At 32.8% G+C, this 27,001-nt stretch overlaps 2 protein-coding genes across 3 annotated transcripts; one reads left to right on the top strand and one right to left on the bottom strand.

Moving 5' to 3' along the window:
- Positions 1-48: 48 nt before the first annotated feature.
- LOC107188797 (CDP-diacylglycerol--inositol 3-phosphatidyltransferase) lies at positions 49-1,893 on the bottom strand. The gene is made up of 5 exons (XM_015577157.1): positions 1,861-1,893; positions 1,675-1,780; positions 672-960; positions 393-556; positions 49-306 (listed from the first exon to the last, which is right to left on the bottom strand). The coding sequence occupies exons 2-5, from the start codon at positions 1,718-1,720 to the stop codon at positions 110-112; spliced, it is 696 nt and encodes a 231-aa protein (XP_015432643.1). The 5' UTR covers positions 1,721-1,780; positions 1,861-1,893; the 3' UTR covers positions 49-109.
- A 2,036-nt stretch (positions 1,894-3,929) lies between these two features.
- On the top strand, positions 3,930-14,299 carry LOC107188796 (dentin sialophosphoprotein-like). Of its 2 annotated transcripts, none has more exons than XM_015577156.1 (9): positions 3,930-4,539; positions 8,627-8,740; positions 8,815-9,177; positions 9,528-9,797; positions 9,932-10,325; positions 10,582-11,007; positions 11,155-11,530; positions 11,646-13,330; positions 13,918-14,299. In XM_015577156.1, the coding sequence occupies exons 1-9, from the start codon at positions 4,273-4,275 to the stop codon at positions 13,986-13,988; spliced, it is 3,966 nt and encodes a 1,321-aa protein (XP_015432642.1). In that variant the 5' UTR covers positions 3,930-4,272; the 3' UTR covers positions 13,989-14,299. The 2 variants fall into 2 exon arrangements, with proteins under 2 accessions (XP_015432642.1, XP_015432641.1); XM_015577155.1 differs by having other exon boundaries at positions 10,579-11,007.
- Positions 14,300-27,001: the final 12,702 nt, after the last annotated feature.

The following is a 27,001-nucleotide window of genomic DNA, read 5'->3' as shown; positions in this document are numbered from 1 at the left end:
AGTAAGAGTCTAGCTTTGAATGTGGCACATTGATCTTTGGATTAACTTATAAAAATAGAGCTGGAAGTAAACATTTAAGTGTAAGATATAATAAATTAAGAAGATCAATTTAATCACGTTTAGCACAAGTTGGAGATACTACAGAGTGTGATGGCTTATTTCCTTTTAGTACTTGTCTTTCCTTCAGATCAATTATGCTTAAATTTATACAAGCTACATATCCATGTAACAATGAGATACTAGCCTTAATGAATGCAATGGGTGCAGAGATATACATAATTAATCTGAATATACTTATACCAGCCACTGAAACAAAGTTCATGTTATCTGTAATACATCAAGAAATTGAAATATCAATGATAAGTATCTGAATTAAAATAAAGTTAACTTACAAATAGGTCCTTCGGTGAAGTAAATCAGGTACAAAGCAGCATAAAAGGCTTCATTACCAGCACACATAAAAAACAAGACTGTACGATTATTGTAATACACTCTCATAATTGGGTTTTCAGACATATCAATAAATTTATGACTTATTTTTCCTTGTAACAGAGAGCTGCAATACATAATCATACACTAAGAAAATATTTGTTATTTTATATCTTCATGTAAAAGTTACAATAATTGTGTGTATATTCTATTAAAATATCTATATTAACATTTGACCTTACCTATGCAAGTATATCCAGTGACAAGCAATATCAATTGCCATGCTTAATTGAAACCAAAATGTGTATGATGGATAAAGTACACATAATGTCGCTAATAAACACATAGTACCAACACGATCAGTTAGTTGATCCAACATAGCACCAAATTTGGTGCCTTGATTAAAGTATCTAGCTGCATGACCATCTACTGCATCCAATAGTGCACTAATAATGTAGCACCATGATGCAATAATGTGGTTAGTTGGCATAAAATAAAAAGACACGAGAGCCAGAATCACTCTACCATAGCCTGTTAATATACATGTATTATTATGTTTATAATATTACTGATATCATACATCTAAATGTTTATGTTCTTCATTATTTAGTTGCTTTTCATTTAACGTGTATTTTTGTAAATATGCTATATATTCTATTAAGTTTGTAGTAATCTTACAATATATATGTATATCATCAGAGAGAAAAAGTCTTGAATGCATTAGTTTGTTATATAAAAGACTTAATCCATAGATTCTTATGAATCGATATAGGAAGTCTTTGAAGTGCTCTGCTTTTACTCTCTTATTATAACATATATATATGCAGGCAATACAAAAAGTAATGCAGAACAAAATTAATAAGAATTTCACACAAATGTTCCAACTAAAGAATGTTATAGTAATATATATATTATAAAAATCTTTCTGCCATATAAAATATTTCTATAGTGCAATTAAAGTTTCATTAGCGATATTATCATAGAGAAATTTGCTTTATGATATAAAATAATAATACACAAAACTAAGCACATAATGACACATACATATTTTAATATTATAATTAACAACATCTATTCCTTATTGCCAATTTGTGAATAGAAATTGCATATACCAGAAAAGTTTGCACGTATCGTAAACATTATGTTGTTCTTTTATTCTTTAATTACATTCATCTAACAAACATTTATTTTATGTAAGGGATATAAATCGCGAGTAGTATACGAGAATGCTAATTATTTATTTACCGATAATGTTGGGCACAAATAAGAAAATGTTCTCTGACTCCGTCATTTTACCGCCACCAAATATCTATCGCTGTTTGAGAAATATATTTGTAATGCTACCTGTTATCTGTAACCAAATGTAAATATTTATCTATTATCTGTGTTCGTCTGTGTCAAATATTTATCTTTTATTTTTAACTTACGTACCATATGACTATTTGACTGTTGTTCAGCACAGTGTTCTCGACTATTTAATCTAAACCACTGACCACTGTAAAGAAGCGAAAGACAACATATAACGTCAATGGATTGGTAGAATCGACGATCATATCGCATCATAGTTGCGAGTTCGAGATATATCGATCCGGGTGACGCATGAGTAGTCACACAACAGTATTGTATTAACGAAGATTTGTAAAGGTTCTGAATAATCACATTTTTGTAAAAGATAACAAATTAGAAAATATGTTACGATTCTTACAAAAAATTATTCCTGTATAGGTGAATGAACTTAAAAGTAAAAATTATTCTTTCTTTTTTGCAAATATTCAATGATATTTTAAAATCTTAAGGTTGGAACGATTTTATGCTTGGAAGGATAAAATTATGATTCAAAATACAATTGTTCATCGTTAACAATCTGTTTGTGTGACTTTAGTAACAGTTGTTCGAAAAAGATTAAGAAATAGTACTTGCTGTAAACAGCTTGACATTTAGTTACGCTCCTGCAGCCAGACGACATTTTCGGAAGCTAAACGATTGGTCCGTCGTTTCTCTGCGCAAAAGCGATCGTTTATTGTGTCGCGAGAAAACTATCTGTTCAGGTTTACGTCAGTTTTCCTGTAACTTCTTTCCGATGCGATGAACTAAGCTCGATTTCCATGAAATAATGTGAAATGAGGCGAACTGTTTTAGTGTTAAAGTTGATTAACTGTACAGGCGAATCGGACATAGTGCTATGAAGTTTTGGGTGGGCTACTTTTTTTCAATCGAATACAATTGGCATTGTATTTGAAATAAATTGCAGTAACAAAATATTTTGTTTGCTATTGAATGAAATGCCTCGATGAAAAACCTAATTGGAGATTTTTATATTTCCGTGTGAAAGTGTATAAGCAGAAGTACCATTATCCGATCGATAATTCACCGACGATTTTGGAATACGCTTCAATGATCCGATCAGACTACTTGTAGCTCTATGAAACGTTTCTATTTGTCAGTGAAATGTTTCAAAAGTGATTTCAGTGTCTTCCAAGGCTCATGCACAACGGAACAGTGACAAAAACGAACTATATACTTTTCAGTGTATGCATGAACAATGCCAGAACATTGTCACTGTTATGTACAAATACATTTTCGTGTCTTCCGTCCGTGCACGGTTGGAACAACGCCACTAGCAAATTACATTTAGTGTAACAAAATCAAATTTTACGTAGAAATATACGTGAAAAATTGTGCATTTTAATATTGGCAGCAGCCATTTTGAATTTATGAGTGCTGCGAACTACGGCGATTATCAACCTCACTTTATCACTCCAAAATTGGAATTTCTTCAACGTCTTTCTAAGAATCACAAATGCCTGCAAAACTAATTTCACATGCCAACCAAAGATATTTACGATTTATAATTTTTTAGATACAATCTTGTTAAGTGCTTCATACAACATTCCCATTCATTTTTATCAAATGGTTTAATGTACCTTCGTTGTTATGTACTCGATAAGAATCAAACGATTTAAATTTGCTTTCCAATTGTAACTGCACAAAATTGTCACTCGACATCGAAGGAAATCTATAAAATATAAATACATGGTTCTTTTGTTTCGTTATTAACAAAAAAAGCAATAATTTCATGTTACGAATACATCAATAATAAGACAGAACATTAACCGGAATTGGTATTTTCATTGTTTTGCATTTCTTGCCTGATAAAAGTGTAACACGAACACGCAGTAAACGAACTGCAATCATTGATACATCCAACGTAGAATAGTTTTCGAGTTGGTGAAATATAGGACGTGCTTTATCGACAGCTGTAGTGGAAGCTGACAAGCCGATCTGAAATAACCTCACAACGAAGGATTCTCATTATCAAAAAATTAAATAAATTTTACGTTCAAATTTGACATATAAAAATGAAAACTGGCAACCTAATTCAAAATACACCGACTTTATTGAACGAAAAAGATGATCAAAATACGATAGTTAATCTGATTGAACGACAGACACGACACTAAATAGGTGGTGGACGGTGCCATTTTTGTCACCTTCGCATCGCGCATGGTACGCGCGTAAAGTCGAGGTGATCTTCAATTGAACCTTTATAATTTCGATAAAATAATTACTACTATTTGTGTGCATGGTTCTTTGAGTTACATTAAATATTATAAATCTGTGATCGGTTGAGCCGATCCATTTTAACCTAACGTGACATTAGTACAGTGAAAGATGCTTTCATCTACATATTCGGACGTGATGATCGTGATGATTTAGTAGGCGACAAAGAAGATCAAAGAAGCTTACATGACATGATATACGAGAATTTCAAGTTATTCTCTGTGATTGATCGGACCGGGTCGTTAGACCTTGAAAATATCAAAGAGAAGCGATGAAAAAGCTATGAGTACGGCGGACACAGCGCTGTCAATTACGATCAAAATGGCCCCAGGGCCGGAACATCGTCAGGAACCGGTTGCACCCGATAAAACTACTGAAAACAGTTGTAGTGAAGTCACTAATGAAAGAGATGTTGAAAATTTAGTGGTAGGTGTTGAGACTATTAGTAACCAGAGTTTAAGTGCAGAAAGTGCTTCAACGAATACTGATTCCAATTCAGATTCAACAAGTCATAGTGCACCAACTTCTGTTACCTCCGATAACAAGCAGGTGAGTTATATATTAGTTGATATAGTCAGCGTAGTCATAATCTCTCAGTACATTGGACTCTAATTATATTTACATGAATTCATTTTTATGTTTATATAAAACTCTTCAATTGTATAGACAAAATTTCTTTGAGTATGAAAACTATATGTACATCAACAGAAAAGATTAACTTTTTAAAGGTATAATGTTAATATTAGACATGATAAAGTAACTATATACAGTAAATGTGTAAATTTTAATCTTTAACACTACGTAACATCTATTAATATTGATCTATTAATGTTGTGGGAACAGAGACGAAATAAGACGTATTAATGTAATTAAAATACGTTGCGCTAGAATCATTTAATACTGTTACTTTTAAAATTGTACATTGTCAGTCCATCATAACAATTTTTATCTCTTGTTATGAATTTTATAATGTATTTTTTGTCATTAAATTTCCAAGTCATACATAATTTATATTATATAAAACAAAATTTATTTACTATGCAAAATGTGTATAAATATCTTACATTTGCGTTATAATCACTACTTACAGTATTATTTATATATAAATCTATTGCTGATAATTTTTCCACAAAATATTTCTTATCTCAAATATTTGGACAATTGAGTATGTAATTCAACTGGGTGTAACCAATATGAATTGAATTTATATATTAACAGATACATATAACTATTAGTATTCTTTTTTTCTGTTATAAATTGAATGTTAGAAATACATGAAATTAAAAAATCTATGATTTTCTACACGTTTAGGAGACTATGTCTTAAATATTATGAATTTAATTTATAACACTTATTCATTCGATTCTACAATATCTTTTCTGTATTTATTATTTTATGTTTGAATCCCCAAATGTAATGGACATAAACCTAAATGTCTTATATAGTTCACTTTCATTAGCTTACAACAAAAACAAGGAAAAGGATTATAAAATACATTGAATTAGATTCTTGAAAAGTAATGCATGAGAATAATCCTAGATGATTTGTGTCTTCAGATTATTGCATTCTACTAGTTAAAAGTCATAGTCCAGCTATAACCTACCTCTGACATTCATGTGAATACACAAGAAAAATGCAAATGAACTGAATCATATGTATATATTATATAATTATATGTAAATCTATGGATACAGCAATCTGATATGTAATAATTTTGAAAAGTATTTAAATAATTACAGTTAAAAAATGTAGTAATGAACATGTATATGTAAGCTACATTGAAAATTACATGCAACCTCAATTATTCAAAATGAAAAACTTTTAAAAAGTAGGTAATGGTTCTTTGTGCACAAACTTACCACAAATTGCAGAATAAATTTTTAAAAAATTGAGATGTACTACACTAAATATAGGTAATCATTAAATGTAATTATAAAATTATTATCATTCATTATAAGAAGTATTAATCGTATGATAGCAATTTCTTGCTATTGAACAGCTAAGAAAACTTTTATGATTTTGCATATAGTTTAAAACGAAATACTGTTTCATAATTATTAACACTGTATAATTGTACTTAAATTATGAAGAAAAATAAGAGCTGTGTATAGAAGTTTTATATGATATTTACAATTTATAATGATTTATTTTAAATTATTTTATACTACAGCTGAAATTATTACCTTTATTCAATAACGAATGTACAAAGCTCTATTAATAATAATAGATTTCTTATTTGAAATAGTTTATAAAGGTAAATTATTTTTTATGAAGACAATCTATTGACTTATCTATAATTATTGGTTCCATAAATTTCAATGAAACTTACATATTCCGTTCGTTGCACATTGTAGTTGATAAAGTTGAAATACTTCTATCACCCACATATTTAGATTGACACAGGATAATGAATGGGGATATGAAGGGGCCCCTGCTTATTACGATCCTGGAATGGCCGTGCTCTCAATGTAATGGCGGCGGCCATGCTGGGAAGAGCGCGCCGCACCCGCTCGTCATAATAGCATTTAAATCGGCGGCATATTTTTGACACTGCCGATATTATTTCTTCTAAACAGTGATAGTATATCGTCGGCTACGTTTGTAGCGTACTCAAATGCGCAAAATCTCTACGTAACGGTGCTATACTGCGGGACTGCAGTTCGACGGAGCAGAGACGACTGCAGCCGACCCAGGTGCCCTCTAAAAATATAAATTCCGTGCCGGCACTGCCCAGCAGATTTTTCCTTCGTCCGTAAGTCACCCCGGTATCTCCTCGTGTCTCAATTAGCTAATCGCGAACCCCCTATCGATCTCTGGACAAGCCCAAACTCATTCCTGGTGTGTGTCCTATTTTAATTTACGAGAAAAGGTAAACTTCGTATTGGCTATCCTTTTCGCATTTCCAAGGACTTGCTTGCGAGTATTCATTAACAGTGCATTCCGAATCTTCAAAGATGATTGGTTTGTATTGTTCGTACGAAACCAAGTATTTTTTCCTTTCAAGGCATGTTACTCAACACCGCGAAACGTATGATAATGTCTCTTCTTTCTTTTTTTTTTTTAAGAACGATAACAGTTTGTCGTTAACCTATGTACGAAAAGTGTATAGAGTGCTTCGTTTGTATGTATAATAATTCACGGTCAATAAGTTCGGAAAGGTTGTGTTATCTCCGTAAAAACGGCTTATTCTAAGAGCAATCTCTATCGCTTTCAGCATTTACATGTATCTTTCAAGAAAATTCGTTCCTATATAAATGCTTTTTCCGATGACGTTTGTGTATTGTTTTAAAAGAACAAAAAAGTCTGCAGTAGTCAATTACTTTTTTTTTTAGATAGGTAGCCATTCTGATAAGATATTTGCTTTGAATGCAGTTAATCAGGTTACTCTGATATGTTTCTTTCATAGCAGTATGTATACTGTATTTTGTAAGTAGATGAAACTAAAACCTGTGAACTAATTACTCTTATGTAAACAGCTATGTATATTTCAATATAGCAATATTATATGTTATTACTACACATTAATTAAAAGTAAATACTAATGAAATTGAAAACATGTACATTTTTGTTACAGATAAATATACCTTATAGTTAATTGTGTATATAATAGTTGTACTAATTAACATTTGAAATATGATATGTATGTACATGCATACAAAGTATTAATCATGACAGTAGTGTGTATCATTTATTCTAATATACCTTTTTTTTCTATGTGATACCTATATTACTTCACAAAATCCAATAAGTGAAACCTTAAATTCTCTCACTGAATCTATCTATATCCATGCTTATCTACCTAGTGGACTAGTTTATACTATGATGTCGAATATAATTAATAATGTAGAATTCTATAAAGCAAAATTTATTTTTTATCAAATGATAAATATTGCTTCTTCCTTTTATAAGAAAAGGATTTGTATGGATTTTAAACTTCAAGTAATATTTACATTATTGAAAATAATTTGTAAGAAGTCTACTAAAAAGTTCATATACCTTTTACTTTAATGGTAGATAGAGTTTATCAATGTATAAGGTTATTATATTAAAAAAAATTATTATTTGAAGAAAATTAGAAAATGAATGTACACGCATCATTATTAATGTCTCTTTCCTTAACAAGTTGTTAAATGTATATTCCACGTATGGTTTACTCCTACAGTTTGCATTGATCTCTTGGCATACTTTCCATATTTGAATCTAGATTTCAAAACAAGTTCTTCTACAGTGTATAGGTTACAAACAAAATCTTCAGAAATATATTACATAGTACAAAATTCATGACTAACATATTTACAATGAATTTCTTATAGTAGTTTTTGTTTTCTGTATACATGTGTATATTTTGTATAATAAGAAACATACATTTGGTGTGAAGATATACAATATTGTCAATTCATCGTAGACTTATATAATACTTCTTGTTCAATAAGAACACCAATTTATTCTGCTGATGTGTACTTTTAATGGATAAAATCATATAATTGTGTTTAATATATTATTTATTAAATTTTTATGCAGGTTAAAGTCTTATTTCCCTTTTAATATAAAATATACTTTATATATACACAAATTTACCATTAATTTTTAATATTGAATACATGTTAACATTTTTGTTCCTTATTGTCATTTTCAGGAAGAACCAGCTACTTTATCCACATTAAATGAGGGTGAATTACGTGCGCTACTAGATGAAGCTATAACTTATAAGTGTCCCAAAGATCGTGAAGGAAAATCAAGTCTGTTTAAAGTAAGCGTAGATTGGTTTACCTATAGTTATATATTAAGACATTCTTATATTAATAAATTAAACAATTGTATTAGGAGCTACTGCAAGAAGCAGAAGCCGATGAGACTGAAGAAGGTCGTAGGATAATAACAAATTCACGTTGTTTACCTGGATCAAATCGTAGAAGGCATAAACGAGACTCTGTATCAGAAAGGCTTACGCACGGAGGATCGTTACAAAATTTGACGCAACCTATTGCTTCAGAATTTGATAGTAGTTTTGCTTACTTGACGTCTGGTTCTAGCCACACCTACGGAGGAAGTAGAAGAAAAAATAAAAAATATACAGGTCCTAGTGTATCCGCTAGACAAAGGGAAGGTGGTTCGTTACCTTCAAATGTAAATGCATCACACAGTCTGGCTTCATTGGCTAATTTAGACTTACTATTCGATAAAAAGGTATGTATGTTGGCCAATTTTGATTTCAAGTTAATAAAATTAATTCTAAAGTAATTTTGTGCTTTACTAAGTAACAATTTCAGAGATATAAATAGTAACCATAATTTCAAATAAGACATAGAATTTACTTTACTTTGCATTTTTCTTCTGAGAGAGCTAGACTAGCTGAACTATAACATTTAACATTGCATCCAATGAAAGTACATTTTTGTGAGTACAAAAGAAAGATGCAAATTATATGAACCAGTGATGTTATCTGTTTTGTGCATTGCATAATTAATACATAGTACATTAAATGATATTTATAAGGTATGTAATCAAATGTGTGGTTGTTTTGTTTGATTGTAAAGAAGGGTTTCTGTGAAGAAAGGACAGTATATGACTGGACCAATAAGGAAAAGTCTAAATCCCTAGATAAACCGTCATATACAAGTGTGAAAAAGGAAGAAAAAGAAAAAGACAAGAAAGATATAAAGAAAGATTCGTGTGAATCTGAGCTTGACACGCGTGACAAAAGAGGTACCAAAGGGAAACAGGGGACAAATGAAATGCTCGAGTCAGATAATCCACCACCAGAATATAAGTCAGATTACATGGTGATCGACTTAGGCGATGCTGAGGTAAAATTTTAATTTTTTGTATAAACTTTCTATTTTAATTAAATACATACAAATATAACAGATTGTGAATGAAGATGTGACAGTTGAAAATAAACAGGGAGACTTACAATTTATCTCTTTCTTCATTTATTTAGGTGGGTACCATTAGTGAAAGGAATGTGGGATCTACAATAGCTGGGGTTCAGAGAGCTCACTCTTTAGATACAGAAGACGATGATGGAATTCAAATGAAAATCATTGAACCACGTAGACCACAATATATATCACGTACTACTTTCGATATAGCTCAGACTCCTGTGGATACTACTATAGATTTTTCTCTCCGAGAACATAGTGGAAAACAAGATAAATCAAAAATATCTGTTAATGGTACAGAAGTAACTGGAACCCTCTCTTTTCAAACTTTTAATAGTGTGAAATGTGGTATTGGTGGAACCTCAAACAGTTCTAGCACTAGTCAGGGTAAAGTGGGTCCAAGTTTATGCTCCGTGATGTCTGCGTCTTTACAAACTCAGAATATCACAATGGGTAGGTGACACATGAAATTATTGAATATAAAATATAATAGTACTGAATTGAATTAATGAAATTACACAGAAAATATATAATTATTAAACTGTAAATAACAGTCAAGTTGATACTGCATTTTAATTTTAATTAGAAGCATACATATTGTTCTGTTGAATAAGAAATATAGCAAAATAACATCATTTTTACCGTTTTTTTGTACATACTTCAAACATTATTTTGTAACAAGTTAAAATATGTAAATTTTGCACAGAAGGTTCCAGGTACACAGCGCATACAACAGCATCTGGGGAGAAAAAGTCTTTGGACGAAAATGGAAATGCAGTGCAAAACTATAATGTAGAACGAAAGAAATTTAAAAGAAAACAAGATCTCAACGTTATTGTATATAGAGCCGAAAACGTTGAAGGTCATCGAAACGAAGACATTGATAGTTTAATCAATTTTATTGAAAATAAGGAATCGAAAAGTAAAAAAGGTAAACCAGGTAATCCAGTGAGAGTAAAAACTAGTTCTGGAGCAAAACCGAGGAGTAGAGAAAAAGACAGTAAAAGGGAACAGTTGCCTGCCAAGTTACAAAAATCCAATTCACTTGAAGAAATATCCAAAACTAAACTGGAAGATCTTACAACAGAAAAAAGTGTCAGTTCTAGTGGTGCCAGTAGTTTATCAAGCCAACATGGTAAGTTATACATCAGTAAGTACATCAGACTGTGTACATCAGGTTCTGTACATCAGTTTTATGTTCCAAAATTATTAACATTCAAATATACAAATAATACTAAGCGTCGTCGAGTTTGAGTTGAAATATTATATGTTGTCTCAATAGGTACAATTAATGTTGCTTTACGTCGTGCGAAACAAAGAAGCACGGGAGATGCTGCTATCGATAGTCGTGGTGATAGACGATCCTGGGGAACTGAGGAAGGTCAGTCTATATATTGCAATGATACTGGAGATGATTATAGTAGTCGTCGAAACTCCAATAAAAAAGTCAATCCAGAGACCGAACACGAAACAGAATTTCTAGTAGTTACGAAAAAGAAGAAAAGTAAGAAGCAGAGAAGAAGTTCCAGTGGTAGTAGAGCTCAAAATTTGGCAACGTCCGGATCATATCTCCAGAATTCCAGAGGATTTTCTAATGAATACAGAACACCTCTTTCTCCTGAACTTAGAAGAAAGTCAGCAAGTAGCATGCCACCAAGGTAATCAACACAAATCTATTCTTGTAGCGATAAAAAATTTAGAAAATTAAATAAATTATCGTTTTGCGATTAGAAAGTTATTAATAAAATCTAGTAAAATAATTATCGTTTGCAGCGACAAATCGGACAGTAGCGATTCAGACTCTGTTCATTCATTGCCAGTCACATCAAATACGTCCAAACACAACTTATCGAAAATAGCTACCTCCTCAGGCGGTACGCCGCAGGCAAGTTACGCAGATATAGCTCGTATGGCAACTATTAATATGACACACAGTTCGGTATTAAATATGTCTTCGATTGTCCCGAGCATGTTGAACACATCTTCGTGGCCTACCGTGCCACCCAAAACACCCTCAGAACCAGACAAAATTCCTCAAGATTATTATCCCAGTTTAGATGAATTACAACATTCGGATAGAAAAACGAAGCAACATAATTTCACCCATACAAATCATATTTTAAACCTTAGTTTTGACAAACCACCTTCACCGACCTTGTCGTCAAAGATGAAAAATTCGACTGAAAGGAAAAAGGCAGAAGCGCAAAAAGAAGCCATCAATAAGAATATCCAAGTTATTAAATATGTACAAGATATTGAGAAAATGCATCAGAATTTGTCGCAACAAGAACAGAAACATGCAAATTCTATTAATCATGGCAGAAATCCTAACGAGACTTTAGTCATGAATCCAACACAATCGAAGTTCGCAAATACAATCACAAATTGTAATTCAGATTCTGAGAATAATTCAAATTGCAGCGTTGTTAATAACAAAGATCCGGTTACGAATGCAAAATGCAGTAATTCTCGTACACGTCGAGGATATCCTCAGATTAATCAGAATATACAAAATCAAGCAACAAACGACGATCCACACTTTAAAAAAACTACTTATTCCCAACACGATGAAAATGTAAAAAAGTCACATAATACCGAAAGTTCTGGTACGCATCCTGAGAATAAAGGAACGGGATCATTTGACGATAACGAAGCACTAAAAACAACTACTCAAAATACTCCAAAATCGTCTCAAGAAGGACAGACTACCGATTCAGGCACTACTAAATTGATTAAGAATGAAAAGTTAACGAAAATTACAAAAGAACAGAGCGGTAATATTAAACATGAGCCGGTTAAATTAGGAAATCCGATTTCTGTGAATTTGAATCAGGACCACCAAGAAGAAGATGTCGAGTACAGTAAAAATAAGCAGCTAAATACTGCTGCGGATAAAGATCAATCTTCAAAAACGGAATCTCAGATATCTAATAAGCAAAGAATATCCAGACCCGCGGTCATATTGTTGGATGAGACCTCATCTGATATTACTAAAAACAACGACTTACCAACAGAACTTAGGTTTGGTTTCGAAATTAATGAACAGCTCCTATTGTCTGAAGATTCTGCTATCGAAGAGACTTCTACTGCCAGTTCAGTTTTTCCATCTGTAGTTCCACCACTTATAAATAAGCCACCTTCTAATTTTGATAGATATCCACCAATATTTGAAAGACACATGAGATGTGATAAATTTACTCCTAATTTTATGCAACCACCAAATATTCATGTGACACAACAACCAATGCACCCAGTAATAATGCAACGGTTACCGTGCATGGGTTATCCTCCAAGATTCCCTCCACCTACGTGTCTACCACCACCCCCTACACCGCCGGGTATAATAGAAAAATATCATCAACCTAAAGAAGATTTTTCTATGCTTTACGTAGCTCCTGAAGAAGACATTAATATACAAACATACAATCACGATAAAATCGTATCATTCGTTGGATTAGGTAAGCGAATAACAATTTCATTCTACTGTTCAATTACTTTATTAGATTACTTTAATGTTTATGGAAAGCACAATTATTGATTACAAATTCTATTGATACGTTTACCTTTGTGGGTTAATTTCTCGCAAATATCTGATATTTTTTTTCAACGTTTTAAAAGTATAAATTCTCCCATTTTTAGGAATCGGTCGACAAGCACCCATCTAATAATTACATTCAGTGCCTTGAATTTTATTGCAATGCTATACAATTTTCAAATTATTAATGTAACATAAAAATTATTTTCTGTTTTTCTTTATAAAGTTTTCGTCAATTTACTGATGAACATTTTTTAATTTCTTTGGGTACTTTCATATTCTATTACATAGTAGTTAACACTCAGATACGTTGTTTGGAACTGTGTCGAATTAGTAATAGAAAGAATAATTTTCTGATATTTCTACAAAATTCCCAATTGACTCTAATGAAATCATTCGAGGTTCTTGAAGCAATAAATTATTAAGTGTAGTGTTTCTTTGTATTATTTCTGAAAATTAATGGATTATTAAAAACTAAAGTATTTCATTACTTTAATTTTGTTGTTTTAGCATGGGACGCTGTTATGAGAGAAATGCCAGTAACTGCAAGTGGTCGCATTCAATTCTATAGTGGTCAGTGAAATGGGCACTAAGAACATGGGGTAAATAACATAACAATGTTTTTATATTGCAAGATTGCATCTATTGCATTATTATCTACTATTAAATATAAACAGCCAGCAGAGTTTGTTTACCGACACAAAACCGAATATGTATGTAAATGCAAGCAAAATGATTGAACATTTGTCAAAATGTTATAAAAACTTTGTGTCGATCAAAGTAAAACATGCTGTGCTAAATCTCAAGTCAAATCATCAGTGATAATTCTGTAAAGCCAATCGGTGCAAAATGTGCCTCGAAAGATAATGTACATAATAGTCAATCACCACGAAAAGGCAATGCTTATAAATTGTATGTCCTATTGTTGTACATACAATGAAGTTACGAATACCTTCGAAAAGGTTGTAACAACATCAAAGTTTCAGTATTGACATCTAATACAATGTTTGATTGAAAATCACGATCTAATATCATGCGAAATATATTTCGCTTTTTCAAAATACGAAAACAAAATTTCCTTGTAAAAAAAAAATGTGAAAGACATACATGTGCAAGTATGCTTTGTATAGACATTTGGAAAGTGTGTGTTCGAACCGAAACAAAGATGTACGATTTTGAAAAGGAAAAAATACAGATACTATTTAAGAAGGTTTAAATTAACTAAAACGAGATTGCCATGATGCAGATTTTTCAAGAACTGCATGTGCTGTGACAGTGGTTTATGCTGATGCCTTTAAAATAACAGATACACCTTAGAGACCCTTGTAATAAAGTCTATGAATAGTTGAAAGAAGCCTGTTATGTTAACTATGCCAAATTGAGATCATCTGTCAAAATTATTGCTATACTACTAACAATCTTGAAGAGTCGAAAGATAAGAATGATCTTAAATGATATCTTAAAACACGGATTGTTACAACAGCCAGTGAGTCTTCATCGAACCTTTAGGAAGGTTGAAATGGAAATAGTGGTTGCTAGATTAAACGTACTTTATTTGAGACAGCGTAAAAAAAGTGAAGAAAGCTGTAATGTGTGAAGTGTAACAAAAATGGTGAATGTGTGACATTGAACACGTGTAAAATATTAAAAATAGTGTGATTGACTTGTAACTTTATGGAGTGGTTACTTCTTCCAGCTGCGACAGATAATAGTATAAGAAATTTAAAGAAAAAAAAACGAAAGAATCATAAACTGATTTTTGCAAATGTTGCGCTCAAGGTCAAAAACTGGATGAAGACAATGAGAAAGAGTGCGAATGTGTCGAAAACGCTAAATTTTTACACAGACTCACTTATTTAATGAATAATTAACAATTAATTATTGGTAATGATAATTATAATAAAATACTTGCTTGTGATCATAAAGTATGACGGTATGAATGCATGCAATTCATGTAGAAATACTCTTCTACTGGCTGATGTTCAATTTGCGTTTGAACTTGTGTTTCAATTCCTTAAAATCTTCTTTAATGATATTGTGTTATTCTTTGAATTGAGTAACTAAACACTTTATGATTGATATTCTATGATAAAGAAAAACTTGAGGGTATAGTTAATCAAAACAATGGACTTAACATAATTCCTTTACAATGATTCTATTTGTTAACGCAGGAAATTGTTTTCATCAACATATTTTATTTTTCGCTAGGTAAACAATACAATGGAACAAAGATAAATTTACATTGTAGTCTTCAATTCAAACATTTTCAGCAAAGAATAAATGAGAGAAGTGTGGAAACTTGTCATCGTCGAAGGTAACGACAAGAGATTACCAGAGACAAGGTTCATGTAAAAGAATGAAAGTGTATTTGTCTATTTAGATTATTATTATTATTATTATATTATTATTATTATTAATGAAAAATTAATCTTTATTAACAAATTAAGATTGGCGATTTTTGTTATTGCTTTTTTTCAAAAATAACGAAATTACATATGAAGAAGAAGCAAATAAACTCTGTTGATATCTTTCCTTTTCACCAGTAATAAATCAGTAGTACAGCTGGGGGTACAGCTTTCAGATGAGTAATAAATTAAGGTATTTAATGTATAAAAGAGGAAATATCAATGCATATACGAATATGCCTCGAAGAGAACGTCATTCCATGTCCTTAGATGAAAGGTGAAAATTTTTTACATAAATTTTCAATAAAATGACACTGTAACGTACATACTGTCTAATTTCACGTCAGTGTGTTTACAACTTAGTCAGCAATGATGCATTAAACTTTGCTTTTACAGTTTTTTTTTTACATTATGTGGTCTATCTCTATTATACGTAGAATATATACTTTTATATTTTAATACTAACAGTTGAATGATAAAGAGTTTTTCATGATCAAACGAGTACTTTTTGAATATACGGTAATCTGTAATTATTTCTGAAAATACAGATAAATAGTCGTCAATGACTAATACTATTTTTAATCGGAAGACCTTGTTGTTATTACATCACATAGTAATTTTATCATTATCTGAAGTGGATGACATTTCTTCGGGGTACCTTCATTACAATGTGCAAAACACTATTCAAAAGTCAGGTGCTCTATCAGCTTAAAGTAGTAGAGTGCAGTGTCGACCTTGCGCCATTGACCGGTTCAAATGGCTCAGGTACTATGTTTTTGCAGAGTAGCACAGAAGTACTTGAAGAAAATAGGACCATAAATTGTGTATTATAATGAGCGTTGAATGGCAGCTATGCTGGAATAATGTCATATATTTGGGATATAAGGTTGATTCATTTTTCTTAATAAACAACAAAAAAAAGGTATAAAGATTAACATACAAGGCAATAACATGCGTATTCTTTTTCTTTTTTGCATTTGTGAACGAAAAACAACAAAGATCAACAGATTTGGAAACATGTATGAAAAAAAACCTGTCTTTCTGTTCACGATTCAGAGCGTTTTGAGCATAAATAAAGAAACACGCTTATTTTGTTCAACAGCAGGCTATTTGCATTTATCTGTGAACCCTTTGTGGCTTGTATTGTAACAAAATGTATGCTTCGCGTGAAAGAGCACAAAATCCTAATTGGATGCATTGGATGGGTTTTTTTTTCTCTTTCGTATCAATTAATTGAACAAAACGTATCGTTCCTGTACATCTGATTCTCAGCTATATGAATTAATGATAATAGATTCGTTTGAGTTGTTGATACGTAACTGATGTAAATTAATTTTAAAGATAATTGATGATATTCCCTGCCTTGAATTGTTAATTGTGAAATGCGTGAAGAACTTTTATAATTTTCATTGTTAACATTCGGTCGCTGCATGATCTGGACGATACCGCTTATTGTAATTTGCTTGAAAACTGTGGCAAAAAACCCAAAACGATTGTACGTGTTGTGTAACTATTCTAACCGGAACGAGTTATTTAAATATTTCTGAAGGCTTGTTAATTTTCATTCAATTTCATCGTGTTAAATTCACTAGTTCATACTCCAGCCAAGAAAATGTTTATCTATATTCGGCGGCAACGACCACTCGAGGCAATACTCGATTATCGGCGCGGGCATGTTGATAATAGCGTTATGAAAAAAAAGAAGAAATTGCATGAAAAAAATATCAAGGAAAAAATCTAGAGACGAAAAGTAACAATTGAGAGAAGGAAAAAGTGTCCGACGATCTCAGTGTTAGCCTTGTATCACTGTACAATTTGTTATTGAGTGTAAGATGGTTTTTCTGTGCTGTATGTACATATATTAATAGCTATTATTGATTAATGATTAACAATTACAATGAAACTATTTGTTTATCTATTATTGTACTACTATTATTATTATTATTATTAAATATCGATTATAGAGAGAAAGCAGAAACTATTGGGTCGTTCCGTACCACATCGATCATTTCGTGCATCCGGCGTTAAGAATTTTTATGAAATTCAGGTATGATGTGGTTCGCGTAAAATTAGCGGTGGGACGATTCATTATATTGTTTGATTCGAATTTATTTTTATAAAGTACAGTACCTCTCCTGGAAAAGGATCTCTGTTGTAGAGAAAGCTTTGAAGAATTTGGTGAGATTTCATATTGGAAATAAAAATTAATAATTTGAATACCTAGTTTGTTCGCAGAAAATTGAAAAAATTGCAATCTTTTAAATCGATCCGGTGTTGTTAACGAGATGTTAATTGAGCCTGTTTCGAATTTCCCGTGGACCACATAATAGTTCAGTTTTATAAGAATTTCCAACATCAAGGGTACAAAGCAATCGATTTGACGTGGAACGATTGTGTCTGTCGCGAGTGATTGGCGCGTGTAAACAAAAAAACTATAGAAAACAGAGTATGGTTGCGTGTATATGGTTAAAGGCTGTGCTGCCCAGCTGAAAACAAAAAAGAAGGAAAAATAAAGAAGGATAACGGAGCGAGGATTTTGTTGCCAACGTTTTTAGTATATTGCCAAAGTTTTTTCCCGTTTGTGGGGTGTAAAACGCAGTGTAAAGTAATATTCGAGTTCCTTTTTTTTTTGTTTTTTTTTTCGCGCGGCAAAACTATCTGATTGTCGAATGAGTTAATCCTTTCCAAGAAGGAATCGATGATTATTTTCGGAAGATTTATTTATGATTATTTTTTTTATATATATAATTAACGTGTATTTGTTTTGTTTAGCTATTAATGGTAGAAAGCGTAGAGACGTGAGAAAAAAAATTGTGATAATACCACACGTACACACACACACACATGTAGTGACTACTGGTTTCGACGAATAATTCAGGGGGGCCGAACAAAATGCCTTCGAATATTACTTGCATACTGTACTTCGCCGGTGATACGTATTCGGACGATAAATTCGCTGCGCATATGTATGTTTAATAGTGTCTAATAAAAAGGGGGAACGACAACGACAAGGACGACGAGGAAGAAGCGGAAGAATATTGTATTCCTGAAGCAAAAAAGCGTCAACGGTAAACTCTTCGTGTGTGGAGAGAGCGAGAAAGGATAAAGGTGTGTGTAGAGTGTGTATGTGTATGTGGAAACGCCGCTTCGATGCTTCTTCTGCAAGTAAGAAAGTATATTTGTCCTCTTCGAAGTAATTATAAAAATGCCGAAAAACGAGCATGTAGTGTCGTTATTTGGCCTTTATGCTGTTCTATCTGCGATTTCGTACAAGCTTCGCCCCGTACCGATACTTGTGATGTTATAAACGTCGCTCGTATTTTCTCATGTTTTTCTGTTTCTTTTTCTTTTCACTATTGAATCGCGTGGAGACACATACACATGCGTATAACCACCACATTGAACAGTTTAATATAGAAATTCGAAACCGAGGAAGTTTCTGATGAACGTCGACTACTTGTTGCCGCGAACGGTAACAACGGAAATTGCGAATTAACGGTTTACTGCGTTTAGGCGATGCGACTCTAGTACATATAATGCGGTGCGTTTGTTTGCTGTCGCAGAGGCTAAATATGTGAATAAAAAAAAATGTAGAACTTCAGCAGCAGGTGCGTCGAGAATATACGAAATACACGTAAATAATAACGAGAATCATGAGAAAAACGAAAAAGCTGGCCGTTTCCTATTTCTTGCACGTTTATTGTCTCACATTTCATACTTGTTTGAATGCTTTCTCGTGCTGTGACGGTCGGTTCCGGTGCTTGGGCGGTTTTCTTTCTTTCCTCCTTGTTCCCTGTAACTATAACTCATTTTGTTGGATCCTTTAGCAATGAACACTGTTTTTTAGAAGAGGGTTAGACAAATGCATTACAACGGAATGTTTTGAAGAATCTTTATGGAAATTCTAGTTTGTACATACAAATTAGAAAATCAAGCAGGCGTAGTAATACATATAATCGTTTCTTTTCTGTCGAAAATTCAGACCGTACCGGGTATTGCTTAAATAAAGGGCCAAATTTTATAAATCTTTTTTACATGTCGACGACATGAAAACGTATAGACATAGATTCGTAAATGCGTTATGTCCAAGTCTTACAATTAGATCCAACTTTAATCAACGATTAGGTCAGCTACACTGCTGATCCAATTAATCATTGATTAACGTCAATTGAGGTTGGTCGAAGTGATCCATAACACTATTCAACACGTACAATACCTCGTAACTGTTAATAGATGTTTCTGATCTCAGACGAATCTGCAAATCGTTGTTCCCCAGCATGTCCAATTTTTTTATAAATTGCAAACCCTCAACCTTGGAGGTGTGTGTTGTCCTTTTACAATAACAGTCACTCCGTTTCTTTTGACACGAAGGTTGTTTTTAAATTTAAAATTGATTTTTTCATAAACTGGACCTGCTAAGGAAAAACTGTTTACAGATTCGTATTCAGCTCATAAAGATCTATCAGAAACGCCTATAAATGGTTATGAGAGAGGGGGGAAATTAAAATTTTGTTAAACAATATATAATGTGCCGAAGTTTCTTATGACAGGAAGTGTTCTAAATGGCTTCTTTGAGCAAGAATACACTTTTCGTGGATTATCAAACATGTATAAGACACTGTTCATCGTTTCAAATAGTTTAAGACATTTCTACAATTAAAGTACTATTTAAACGTCACACACACACATACGTGTGTTCTGTCTATTCGTTAGGGCCTGAATGAAAAAGGGGAAAGAAAGAGGAGCACCGATAAAATATTTAGATACAGTATTCTTGAATTTTTTCCGATTGTCTAAAAACAATTTACTTTGTCATTAAGTATCATATCAAAGTATATTGTTGGAAATTTAAACAAATTCTTCAAATTTTATATATGTATGTACGTACGTAGGAATGAATGAATGAACGAATGCGATAAGATAGGAAAAAACAAAAATCTTGTGCATGGCAGGTAGTGTTGCGAGAATGATGCAGCATAAAAGGAGAGAAAAAAAGGGACAAATGGTGACGCAAACGTGTGTCTAACAGTATAATGTGACAGGAAATTACATTTACGACAAGAACGTACGTTGCCATTTGTTGTTACTGGTTATTATTATTATTATTATTATTATTATCTTTTCATTTTTAAATAGTAGAAAACCATCATATGTACGTCCGGGGAACGTACGTTCCGGACGTTCGGTTTATTCGGAGAATGTCCCGAAAAGGTCCAGATGTCCATCATACGTCTTTGTTAAGATCTTTAAATGTCCTAGAAAAGTCCTATTTACAAAGTGGAACGTCCTGAGGACGTACTTTGTCAACATTTTCAGAACGTTTTCCGAATGTGTAAAAGTAACATTCTCTGTACTTTTTGGGAACGTTTAAAGAGTTTTTAAAAGCGCTATGGTAATGTCTTCCCCGATAACCAGTTGTGTACAAGTTTCGAGCAAATTGTCAGCAATGAATGACAAAAGTTGTCTAACAAACCATAGCCAGCTGTTTCCGCACTTGACTTGGGTTTTGCAGGCAACGCCAGCTGACAAAATTATAAAGCTAGGGGTGTGTGCGAGTGCGGGTACCCGAAGCTACGGGCTCGGGATGGGAGAGCAAAATTCGGGCGGGTTCGGGCGAGATCTCGATACTCCTGTACTTATTACTCGGGATCCCAAAACTTTCGAATTCGAGCTCCCGACTCGGGAGTCCCGAGACCGAGACTACTAGGGTTTGAGCACGAGCGGGCAGCTTGACTTCGGGACGGCTCGACAAGAATTGGACATCATCGGTTCGAAAGCCCGAGATCCAGCTAGTAGTAAGTGGAGACAGAGACTGAAAGGCTTATCACCTTTATTCCCGTCTTTTCTTAAATCATAATTTGTATCTCACTATTTATTATTCATTTACATATACCTATATTTTCATTACTACCAAATCGTTTTTAAATATAGAATGTGTCCATATTCCTATACATATAGACAAATACCGTATTAAAAACTTGGGAGATTGAGTATTTTGACTTCGACAGTATTTTAAAATATTAATACAAAATTTAGTATAAAATCGACAAAGGCATTATTGATAAAATGTTTTATTTGTAGGAACGCTTCGAACCAATGACAAAATTAGATACAATATAGTAACTGCTATGCTCTTAGATCTAAGATTTAAAGACCGCTTATTACCTCAGGAAGAGTAACATACAGCCATTCACAAATTAAAACAAAAAATAGATGACATTCATAGGGAAACTGAAAACAACTCAGGACATAATATTGACGCTAACCCGGAAAGTACTTCCAGTAATGAAAATTGTAAGATTTCAAATTATATATACGGATACCCACATGTATATGTATATGTATAATGAATCATACTATATTAATGAATTTTCTATGTGTTTTTTATTGATTAGCTACATTCGGAAGAAGAAAGTGAAAGTTTTGATTTCCGAAAAAATCGGGAGATACAAGCTTACTTTTACGAAAAATACTGTATCCCGAAAAAGGGACATAATGGAATGGTGGAAATGTAATTCCACTAGATATCCTATTCTACAAACATCGACAGCGAACGCTTATTTTCTAGTGCTGGACACATTGTTAGTAGTTCGCGAATCAAGGCGCTACCGGAAAGTATAGAACAATTATGTTTCTTACATGTAAATTTTAAAGAATAAATCGACATCTTTTCGTATTTTATTTCTATCAAACATCCAGGAAATATTCATTACTGTGTACTGTTATTTGTTTGTACATTTTTCATTTTAAATCTGAGCCTGTCCCGAAGAACATAGTTCCCTAATATATATTCCCTTTAAATAAAGTACTAAGTATGCAGTATCTTGTATTAATATTTTTAAATACTGTCATGGTCAAAACACCATCTCCCTAGTTTTTTAATACGGTATTTATCTAAATAGGTACATGGACATATTCAATATTTACAAACGATTTGGTAGTAATGAAAATATACGTGTATATAAATGAATAATAAATAATGAGATACAAATTATGATTTAAGAAAAGACGAGAATAAAGGTAATAAGCCTTTCCATCTCTATTTAGCTGGATCTCGGGCTCTTGAGCCAATGACGTTCGATTCACGTCGAACCGTCCTTGTCCGTCCAGAAGTCAGGATGCCCGTACGGACTCAAGCTCAAGCCCGAGTTGAGTTTCGGGATCCCGAGTAATACGGCATAAGTACGGGACTATCGAGATCTCGCCCGAATCTTTCCGTCCCGTCCCAAAGCTCGGGTTCCCGCGACTCGAGACGATCCACACATCCCTAGATAAAGCAAATTGGCAGAAAGTCTTGCAACATGACCTATGTCAAACTGAAGGTAAAACCGGAACAAGATTTGCGCAAGCAAATTTGCTGCACATGTTGCTGCCAAAGTGCATGCAAGTTGTTTATAGCAAATCTTGCATCAAACTTCCTTGTCAGCCAAACTCGCAATGTCAAATTTAGTGCAATGCTTGATGTCAAGTTGTGGTTACAAGTTGCACGCAACTCTTGTAGCATAGTTGACATTGAGGTAGATCATGGACATAGGAATTAAGGGAGGGAGCGTAAGCGGATTGACGGCAAAGCAGCTTCCGTGGAGCGGGGAACACGGTCACGTGGTACTCTGAGCTATATTGGCAATTGGTTATGATCGCGCAAGCGTATGACTTTGATCTTGTTTTGATCCAGTAAAAGTGTGCCCAGTGTAACCAGTTGTGGTTAAGAAACTATTTTGGACAAAAATATTTATATCTCAGAATCGGTTGACCTTTCGACCTGTTTTTACTAAGGTTTTTTTACACAGTACAGTGTGTTCTATGTATCATATAAATATTGAATGGTTTTTTTTAACACCCTTGTATATACATATACATGACATATATCATTTGTCATATGTATATAACTGTATGGTATATAATAGTATATATGATGTCATACGCAATGTTTGAATGAATACCTGTATAATTTCAAGGTATGAATCATTACTTTTTATGTTTTTATAAAATTGTTAATATTTCTCATATTTACTTGTATATTCGTTATTTATACTAATGAATTGTGTATTATGTGCATTCTGTTTCATGGACAACAACAGAGAGGATTAAATGAGAAACAAATTGACACATGGTCCAGACAGTTACATATGACAAATGATGTATTTGTACATACATAAATTCAAGGTATAAATCAATTAATATTTATGTTTCTAAAATTGTTAACATTTTTCATATGAACTTGTATATTCGTTATTTATACTAATGAATTGTATTATGTGCATTTTGTTTCATTGACGACAACGGTGGACACGTGGTCCATGCACATGCACGGTTCAACCCAAATGCTGTGAGATTTTCAGAGGAATAATCAGAGGAAAGAATAAGGAAGGAGCAGAATGCCTGTAGTCATAAGTAGACAGGCAGCTTATCTAAATTCACAATTTCACATACTAATTCTTAAAAAGTAAAACGAAGTGGAATTTTGAATTGTATACTATTGGCTGTACTCTTAAACTTTATTGAAACCTTCATTTTTTTATATTTTCCCAGTTAAGAAGTACTATGAATATATAAACATCCACAGTCTAGTCATAAATTTGAAATCTAATATTCTTATTGATTTGTAATTATAAATGAGCATGTAAATTTTTTTCTTAATTTTTGTATTGTAATATTTAATGATTTCAAACTTTTGACTCATAATGTATACAATATAAGTTTGTTTTATAAGAAATCGAGAAATTGAAAAATTGTAAATGCAATTGAAATGTACTAGAAAAATAAATATATTAATAATAAAAGTGTATTCTTTAATTGAAGTAGTTAAAAAGTAGTAAAGGGTGTTAAAAAAACCATTCGATATTTATATGATACATGGGACACACTGTACTGAGTAAAAAAAACCTTAGTAAACACAGGTGGAAAGGTCAACCGTTTCTGAGATGTAAATATTTATGTCCAAAATAATTTCCTAACCTCAACTGGTTACACTGGGACACTTTTACCTGCTTTTACCCAATGAAAACAAGATTGCGCGATCATAACCAATCGCCAATATGGCTCAGAGTATCACGTGACCACCGTTCGGCTTACGCTTCCTCCCTTTATTACTATGTTCATGATCTACCTCAATGTCTGTCAACCAGGGGCTGTTAACTCCCATTAGAATAGTGTGGTCAGTCATAAGCTACCGACTCATATCACCAATGGTGCTAAAGTCGCATTTTTCGACACATCTACTTCTATGTAGTGCTATGTAGTCGGTGGATAAAACACCTTTTTGGCGGTGGAGGGAGTTCAAGCCAGGTATGTATTTTTTCCACAAGAAAGGACGACTTCATTTTAAAGGCTAAGAATAAGTATTATGTTTTATTTTTATATAACTTACATGCAAATGTATTTTTCCCTTCAATATTACTTATTTTTTAGATGAAATGGTGCAACCAGAAGATGGCACATCTCTGACTGCAGAAAGCTAGTTTGAGGAACTGGGTAAGTTTGTTTATATTATAGAATAAATCAATTTTTATGAAATTTATGTGTGCACATACTTATAGTCATTTTCACTTATTTTTCAGATATAAAGCAGTCATTTGATGAATGTGGCGTGCATGATTGTGTGTGCAAAATAGCTAGGGACTATTATGTAAAAAAGTATAGAAGAATGTAGTATGCATGTATCGTATGTATTGTTTGTGTTATACAGTATACAGTCCCTTACTTCCTAAATTATTTGAAACACGAGAGTTTTCTGGTATTTCAAATACTTTAGGAAATAATTGACTGTATACTGTATGTATGTAATGTAAAATTTTTAGCATGACAGTGAGTGATTGGTGACTACTATGTGGGATTGTGTATGGTAAATTTTTTATTATAATAAATTTGTTATTAGTTCGAAATTTTAAATCTGTATTACATTTATTACATAGTCTCTCTATATCATGTTAAATTTTGAGCGTGACAGTGAGTGACTGGCGGCTACTGTATGGGATCGTGTGTGATAAATTTGTGTTATAATAAATTTTATGTTAGTTGTTTGCAGTTTTAAACATGTTTATTAAATTTATTACATAATATGCGTATATTATGTAATAAATTTAATAAACATATTTAAAGTTGCGAACACCTAATATCAAATTTATTATAACTCAAATTTATTATACACGATCTCATACAGAAGCCGCCAGTCATTCACTGTTTCGTCTATTATAAATCGTTCCGAAATTCAAACGCGTCCGGGATATCCGGCACTCGTTTTAGTACCGAGTCATATCACCAATGGCGCTGCAAATCGACCAAGAAAAACCTCTGAGTTGCACACCCGGCTGTCAACTATTCTACAACAGTTGCGTGCAACTTCCGTAAAATGTGTTGACATCAATCGTTGTACTAAATTTGACATTGCATGTTTGGCTATCAGGATAAATCTGCTGTTACGTTCTACAGCAGAATTACTGTGTTTATGCTGTAAATCTGACGTTACGTTCTACAGCAGAGTTACTGGTCTCATGTCGTTAAATATGACGGCATATACATACAGAATGCAGCGACAGATGCATACGCTTCTGAGGTCATGTCTGACAGATTATGACACCAGATGCAAACATAAACAATTTGAAATCTATCCTTTTGGATGAGTATCTACTGATTTCAATTCCTTCCTACATGTGCTAACTTCACTTTTCTCCCTTCTCCTATTACGTCTGTTTAATATTTCGCGCTTTCAACGCTCGCATATCGATAACCCTTAATATCGCTTGAACCAACACCTATTCCCGCGACAACGTAGTAATATAAATTAATATTCAAGTGACTATTACCACCGACTAGGTATAGGATAGACCTATCATCTTATGGGACTTCGTGTCTCATGTTCTGAAATACCGATAGTGTAAAAAGTCAGGGCTTTTCTGTTGCCCTCTACGTTATGAGATCGTTGAATTTGTGAACTACGTTAAATCCATTCGAGCTCAACTAGTACCATGGTCGTAAACTGATTCTCTTCCGTCCGTTCGCTGTAAAGTAGACATATTATGTAGAAAGGAGTCTTGGGTTTCAGTCCCGGCGGACCTATTGGTTTTTTTTCGCGTACAAAAAAGTTATTGCGCTTAATATTGTTTTTATGAATATGTATATATATTATTATGTACATTTGAGTAAATTATTTTATTGTTCCATTGTTATTACAACAGTTTAACAGTGAC

This window comes from Dufourea novaeangliae, unplaced genomic scaffold, assembly GCF_001272555.1.
Source record: "Dufourea novaeangliae isolate 0120121106 unplaced genomic scaffold, ASM127255v1 scaffold108, whole genome shotgun sequence".
Taxonomy (NCBI): domain Eukaryota; kingdom Metazoa; phylum Arthropoda; class Insecta; order Hymenoptera; family Halictidae; genus Dufourea; species Dufourea novaeangliae.
This window is presented reverse-complemented; position numbering and strand designations above follow the sequence as displayed.

Bases quoted from the DNA above. Each gene is read 5' to 3' on its own strand.
- LOC107188796 (XM_015577155.1), top strand. From the start codon at position 4,273: ATGAGTACGGCGGACACAGCGCTGTCAATTACGATCAAAATGGCCCCA. The intron at 8,741-8,814 runs GTAAGCGTAGAT...CAATTGTATTAG, and splicing joins GAAAATCAAGTCTGTTTAAA to GAGCTACTGCAAGAAGCAGA. The intron at 10,326-10,578 runs GTAGGTGACACA...AATTTTGCACAG, and splicing joins AACTCAGAATATCACAATGG to AAGGTTCCAGGTACACAGCG.
- LOC107188797 (XM_015577157.1), bottom strand. From the start codon at position 1,720: ATGACGGAGTCAGAGAACATTTTCTTATTTGTGCCCAACATTATCG. The intron at 961-1,674 runs GTAAATAAATAA...GTATATTAACAG, and splicing joins ATTTGTGCCCAACATTATCG to GCTATGGTAGAGTGATTCTG. The intron at 307-392 runs GTAAGTTAACTT...ACTTTGTTTCAG, and splicing joins CTTCACCGAAGGACCTATTT to TGGCTGGTATAAGTATATTC.